General features: G+C 62.6%; 1 protein-coding gene across 1 annotated transcript; it reads left to right on the forward strand.

Annotated features, from left to right (window-relative positions):
• Nucleotides 1–3,692: 3,692 nt before the first annotated feature.
• On the forward strand, nucleotides 3,693–6,462 carry TLX3 (T cell leukemia homeobox 3). Its single transcript, XM_012756983.2, has 3 exons — nucleotides 3,693–4,231; nucleotides 4,591–4,834; nucleotides 5,736–6,462. Exons 1-3 carry the CDS (start codon nucleotides 3,811–3,813, stop codon nucleotides 5,944–5,946), a joined length of 876 nt encoding a protein of 291 aa, XP_012612437.1. The 5' UTR covers nucleotides 3,693–3,810; the 3' UTR covers nucleotides 5,947–6,462.
• Nucleotides 6,463–7,138: the final 676 nt, after the last annotated feature.

Raw genomic sequence — 7,138 nt, forward strand, 5'->3', positions numbered from 1 at the left:
GGGAGGCCAAGGCAGGAGGATTACTTGAGGTCAGGAGTTTGAGACCAGCATGAGCAAGAGCAAGATCCCATCTCTACAAAAAATAGAAAACTTAGCCAGACATAGTGGCACATGCCTATAGTCCCAGCTATTCAGGAGGCTGAGGCAGGAGGGTCGCTTGAGCCCAGGGGTTTGAGGTTGCAGTGAGCTATGATGACACCACTGCACTCTAGCTAGGGAGACAGATCGAGACCTTGTCTCAAAAAAAAAAAAAGAAAAGAAAAGAAAAATGGACAAAATGAATTAAAATTTCACCTCAATAAACAAAGAAAAAATTAACTTAAAGAAACCCAAAACATTCATGAAAGAGACGGCATTAAAAAAAAAAAAAGAAAAAAACGATAATAAGAGGTGAGAGGCCTGGAGTTTGAGATCAGCCAAAAAAGATAGACCCTATCTCTAAAAAAAAATTAAAATTTAGTGGGGCACAGTGGTGCACACGTGTAGTCCCAGCTACTCAGGAAGCTGAGGCAGGAAGATAATTTGAACCCAGGACTTTTAGGTTGCTGTGAGTTGTGATGATGCCACTGTACACCAGCCTAGGCAACACAGTGAGACCCTGTCTCTGGGAAGAAGAAAACACGAATAATGAAATAAAAGGCTTTTTTCAAAATCAGCAAAATAGACCTTTGGCAAGGATGATCAGGAGAAGGCAGAAATAAGTAACACTGAGAATGAAAAGTGGAGGACATTAGCACAGACTCATATGAGAGTTTCAGATTATGAGAGAATCTCCCCACGATGTTGTAACAATAAATTTGAAAATTTGGATGAAATGGACAACATTCTGGGCACTGGTTTCCAAGCTTGAGCATCAGAATCACCTGGAGGGCTTATTAAACATAGATTGCTGAGCCCTCCCCAGAGTTTGTGATTCAGTAGGTCTGGGTAGGGTCTAAGAATGTGCATTTTCTAACGAATCCCCAGCTGCTGATGCTGGTGCAGGAACACACTTTGAGAACCACTGTACTAGGGACTAATTCCTGCCCCAATTTATGCTCCCCCTTCCTGAGCTGCCTAACAGCGCTCTTCCGTCTGGATCCAGAATAAAAGGGGGTTTATGATCATTGGCCCCAAACGCCTACAGTAGGTTGACTGAGAAAGGCCAGCCCCAAGCAGTGAGACCTTACCTATGACAGGCACTGTCCTTAATGCTTTCACCTGCACGCGCCCATTTAATCTCATGAGGCTGGTACTGCTTCTTCACTAGATGAGAAACTGAGGCACAATGAGGATGAAGAATTCCCTGAGCCCACAGCTGGTAAACTGCGGAATCCAGTTCTTTGCACATGCCCTGAAGCCATGCTGGCCACACCACCCACACCTGTGCCACACGCACCTTGATCCTGTGCCCCGCACCTCTGCAGGGGCCTTGCTGGCCACCCGGGCTGGAGCAGCCAGAGGGAAGTGCGGCCGCTGAGGTGACCCAGTGGGGGCTGTGGATCACTCAACTCTCTGAGCCTCACTTCCCGCATCACTCAAAACTTGGGGTCAAAAACAGCCCCTTCCTCACAGAGATGTCGTGAAAAACAAACCAGTGTCCGCCCTCTGCCTGGCCCGCGCTCGGTTTCCCACCGCAGCAGCTTCACTGCGGTCCTTAAAGTTGTCATTATGTAACCGCCAGAGTTTGTACCGCCACTTCCACAGATGGTATCTCATTTAGTCCTCACAGCCACCCTGGGGGTAGCTAGTGCCCTTTCTCTTTTACAAATAAGGAAAAGGAGGCTCGGGGAGGGGCAGTGAGGGACCCAACGTCCCCCAGGCGGCCAGTGGCAGAGCCTGAATTAGAAGCAGGACGCCTCCCGGGCCAGGGCAATGGCATCCACCCATCTGCGGGTCCTCTCCCGGCAGGGGAGGGAGGCAGTGCCCGCCCAGACCCCAGGCACCCTGCACTCCGCACCCCTCCCTGCCCAAGGCCCCGCTCTCTACTCAACACAAAAGTTCAGCAAGGGCCAGCAACTTGCTGAAGGTCACACAGCGGGCAAATGACCCACCTCCGGACCCAAGGCTGGGGCCCTGCAAATCCTGAGGCATCTGGACCGCGGGGAGCAGACAGGAAGAGCCCCCGCCGGCTGCCTCTCACCGCCCGCCTCCTCTGAAACCCGCCCTGTCGGCGGGCAAATACACCTTCCTCTCCCAGGACTGAGCCTGCACGCATAAAATAAAACTGCAAACAAAAGAAACAAGAATCATAACAATACATCAACCATTGCTCTGGGAGTGGGGGTGGGCGTGGGAGGGGAGCGGCCGCGGTGCCTGCGTGCCCGGCCCTGTGCTCTGCTCTGTTTCTCTCCGCAGCTCACGGTCTTCCCCGCCACGCACGCATTATTTTCCTTTTCACAAACGAGAAAACCAAAGCCTAAACACACGGAGGCACCTGCTCAAGGTCACTCAGCTAGGAAGCGGCCAGTTCAAATTTGAACATGTTTCTGGCCAACAGCTCATCCGAGTTCTCACCACTTCCCGCAGAACAGGGAACGCGAGGAGCCCCAGCCAGGGACGCAGCACTCAAGAGTTTGCACCTAATGATTTTAGAATTAGCCAGGAGAAAACGATTCTGCATGTCTCTCCCTCGGGCTGGAGCGGAAGGTGACCGCTCCGCGTGCGGTCCTGTGCACTGTGTCCCTGGGCCCCAGGGACAGTCCCAGGGGCGCGAGCAGAACGGGGAGCGGTCCCCCGCTGGACTGCAGCCGGGAGGGGCTCACTGCTCGCGTGTCCCAAAGAAACCCCGCTATTTTCTCTAAATATGAGGTGTCTCCTGCCTTTGACGCTCGGGAACCCCGAGGTCCCTGGACCTGCCCATCCCCAGGCGGGTCCCTACCCGCGACCACAGCCCCTCCAACCTGCAACGAATTTCTAGAGCCAGATCCCCGTTCCCCACAGGGCGACCCCAGGGCCCCTGCCCAGCCGGGGCCGGCACGCGTGGGCACCTGCGAGTCGCGCCTCGGTCCGCCTGGCCAGCCAGGGAGCGTCTCCAAAGTGGCCGCGATGGCGCGGCCGAAACCCGGGCGGGGGCGAATTCTCCCCACGCGGGGCGGCGTCCTCCGGGGCGCGGAGAACGCTTCGGGGCTCCCCTGGCCCCGAGAGTAGGGCGCCCGAAGCCTGCGCCCCGGGGCGCGCCCCTTTCGTTGCTCCCGCGGCGGTAGAGTGTCCAAGAGCCTCCGCGGCTTCCGCAGGGTCGTTCCGGGCTGCAACTCCATTGTAACTGGAAGGGTTCATTTGGTTTGGATTTTGCTCAGATGAAAAAAACTGGAAGAAAACGAAAACCCGGTCAGCAAAAGACAATTTCAGGAGCTGCGCGCTCGGCCCGCCCGGCGCGGCGGCCTGGAAGCGGCCGGGCCGGAGGAGCGGGGAGCGTCTGCTAATTGCAGCTTCGTTAGATTTCGGGTTTGGGAGGCTGCGGTTCGGGCGCTAATATCCGCCGCCCATTATCCCGGCTAATAAATTTGACCTATTGTTCGTTTGTTAAAATGATGTCACCTTGGAACAGTCCCTAAGCTCCTATTTCCATGAATTAGGCCTTTATTGAAAGCCGGGAGCCAATGAGAGGAGAGAGGCTTGTTGATCGCAGCCAATGGCTGCGGCGGGAGAGGAATTAGCAGCGGAAACTCCAGGTTCGGTTCAAGAAAGATGACACAGAGCCTGTCGGGCCCGCGCACTCTTGGCAAAGTTTCAGTGCGACGAGAGGCGCCGGGCGCTCCATGGCCGCGCCGTAACGGGGACCCAGCCGCCTCCCCGCCCAGCCCGGCCCAGCCCTTCCGCCCGCCCAGGATGGAGGCGCCCGCCAGCGCGCAGACCCCGCACCCGCACGAGCCCATCAGCTTCGGCATAGACCAGATCCTCAACAGCCCCGACCAGGACAGCGCGCCCGCCCCGCGGGGCCCCGACGGCGCCAGCTACCTGGGAGGGCCCCCCGGGGGCCGCCCGGGAGCCGCATACCCGTCTCTGCCCGCCTCCTTTGCCAGCCTCGGCGCGCCCTTCGAGGACGCGGGATCTTACAGTGTCAACCTGAGCCTAGCGCCCGCCGGCGTGATCCGGGTGCCCGCGCACAGGCCGCTGCCCGGGGCCGTGCCGCCGCCTCTGCCGAGCGCGCTGCCCGCCATGCCCTCCGTGCCCACGGTCTCCAGCCTGGGCGGCCTCAATTTCCCCTGGATGGAGAGCAGCCGCCGCTTCGTGAAAGACCGCTTCACAGGTGAGCAGCGCAGGCTCCCGGCTCCAGGCCTCCGCCCTCCGGGTGCCAGAGGCGCCGCGCCCTTTGCGCTCCACTCCCGGAAACGATTCCAGAGGCCCAAGCGCGGCGGAGGCCTCAGCGCCCAGGGTCCCGGGCAGCCGTGGAGGGGAGGGTAATCGGAGAGTCGCAGGAAAATAAACCCGTGCCCGGGGGAAGGGGCAGGGGACAGGGGCGTCTACCGACCGGCTTGGTACCGCTGGGACGCGCGGGCCAGCGCAACAGCGGAGCACTCTGTCCCACGGGGCGCCACGGGGTCCGCCTGGGGCCCGAACGGCGACCGAACAGGGCTGGGCTTTAGGGGCCCTCGTGTGTCTCCACAGCGGCAGCCGCTCTCACGCCCTTCACCGTGACCCGGCGCATCGGCCACCCCTACCAGAACCGGACGCCGCCCAAGCGTAAGAAGCCGCGCACGTCCTTTTCCCGGGTGCAGATCTGCGAGCTGGAAAAGCGCTTCCACCGCCAGAAGTACCTGGCCTCTGCCGAGAGGGCGGCGCTAGCCAAGTCGCTCAAAATGACGGATGCGCAGGTCAAGACCTGGTTCCAAAACCGGAGGACCAAGTGGCGGTGAGAGAGGCCTCCCCGGCCCCAATGCACCTGCCCTCAGCTGCCCCTGCCCGCCCCAGCCTCAGTCCGCTCTCTCCCGTCCCGGCTACCCCTCACCCGCCCCCCCCCGGGGGCTGGGCCTCCCGCCCCCGCCTCCTCCTCCCCGGCCTCGCGCGCCCCGTCTCCCCGCATCCCGCTCTCCGCGCCTCGGCTGCCCCGCATCCCTGCGTATTTCTCGTGAGCCCCCAACTAACTCTCTGTTTTGTGCGGTCTCTTACGCTGGTTCGATCTCCCCTCACCTCCCCTTCCCCAGCACACACGCACACACGCGCGCACACACACACGCACACGGGCCTCCCGAACCCTCCTCCCCGGCCTCGTCCAGCCCGTTCGCTCCGATTTCCAACAAGCCGCGCGGACCCCGGGGCCCTCGCTCGCGCCGGGTCTCGACTCCAGCCGGCCCTGCTTTTATCCGACCCCGTTCGGAGCCGCACCAACCCGCAAACGGCGAAGCGACCGCATCCCGGAAGGGGTTCGAGGCAGGGCCCTGGAGACCGAGATGAACTCACGCGGCCGCGGGCGGTGCAAGCCGGTCCGCCCACCCGCGGCCCCGCGACCCCGCTGCCCGCAGGGCCGAATCGGTTACACTTACGCCCGGCCCTTGCTGTCCCGTGAAAGAAACGATCTGTATTGTTGGCGAAGCCACAATACCCGGGCGTGCAGGTGGCGGCGGGCGCCCCCCGGGCGCACAACAAAAACAAACGGTCCCAACCCACCCCCGGGATACGAGGGCCTCGGGCTCAAAACCAGGGCTGGAGGTCAGACGGGTTCTGCGCCCCCCGCTCTCGCACGGCCTCGGGTCCGGGAGGGGCGCGGCCCCGCGCCGGGTGCCTGACGGCGCTGTCCCTCTCCCCCCGCGCAGGCGGCAGACGGCGGAGGAGCGGGAGGCGGAGCGGCAGCAGGCGAGCCGGCTCATGCTGCAGCTGCAACACGACGCCTTCCAAAAGAGCCTCAACGACTCCATCCAGCCCGACCCGCTCTGTCTGCACAACTCGTCGCTGTTTGCTCTGCAGAATCTGCAGCCCTGGGAGGAGGATAGTTCCAAGGTCCCCGCCGTCACCTCGCTGGTGTGAGCCCCCAGCGCGCACCGCCGCCAGATCGCCGCCCCCACTCGGCGGGGCGCCCAGACCCCCAGCCGGGCTGGGGGAACCGGGGCCCAGAGGGGAAGGGGCCGCCGAGCTCCAGTGGGCCCAGGGCGCGGCCGCAGCCGGCCCGCCGCGGAGGGGCAGGGCCCGGGCTCCGCGCGCCGCACAATCCCAGCCCCCGCCCGCGCCCGGCCCGCCCGGCCCGGGCCTGACAAAGAAAGCGCCTTACGTTTCTCCGCCCCCCGCCCGCACCCTCCGGGCCGGGCGCCTGTATTATACTTTGTACTTTTGCCCAAACGTGTAAATAATAAAAGTTTTGGCTTTTTTCTTTAGAAACCGGTCACCTGCTTCCCCCGCGGGGCAGCCGGAGGAGGGGCGGCCGCCCTGGCCGTTGGGGGAAGCGCCAGGGCCGAGCGCCCTGCGTTTAGGCTGGGTCCACTCTTCTCTTCCGTTCCTTTATTTAAGTCGTTTTATTTAATAAAAAAAGTTAGCTATTTCACTTAACGCCGCTTTTATTTCGTTTTCGTTCCAATAATGCTCGGCGACCCGGGCCCTGAGCCCCGCCCGCACCGCGGGAGAAGCCGAGCGCCGGTGTCGGGGCGCGTCCACTTCTCCAAGGTTCGTCGGCGTCACCTCAGCTCGGTCCCGGCCGGCGCCCGGCGGAGGAGGCGGTGCAGGTCAGTTCGTGCCGCGCCGCAGGACGCGCAGGGCACGTGGGAGAGGGGCTCTGGCCAGAGGCCGCGGCCCAGCGCCGGGAAGGCTGCGCTGCGGGCGGAAAGGCCGGCGGGGCTGGTGCGCGATCGCCGGTCAACTCCCCCTGGGGGCTGCGGGTGGGCGGCCTACAACTTCTTGGGACCCAAGCGGGACCTGGTAGATCCCCCTACACCCCCGGCCCGCTCTGCGCTCTCCGTTTCCAGGGGCCTGAGAGGCCCCGGCCCCACTCACGGACCCGGCTCGGGCGGACCCGGGCGCACGGTGGGCGGGCTGCGAGCCGGCCGCTGCACGCCCCGGAGCAAGGCCTGCGCACACCCCCAGGCCCCGAGCTCCCTGCTCCCTCTCGGGTACGCGTGGGACCCCAAGTAGAGCATAACGTCATGTGACGTCACTGCAGCCCCCGTGGCGTCACCGGGCAGGAGGGGCGGGGCGCCCGGAACGCCTAGAACCCTAAGCCTAGGTGGCC

Source organism: Microcebus murinus, chromosome 21 (assembly GCF_040939455.1).
Source record: "Microcebus murinus isolate Inina chromosome 21, M.murinus_Inina_mat1.0, whole genome shotgun sequence".
NCBI classification, from domain to species: Eukaryota; Metazoa; Chordata; class Mammalia; order Primates; family Cheirogaleidae; genus Microcebus; species Microcebus murinus.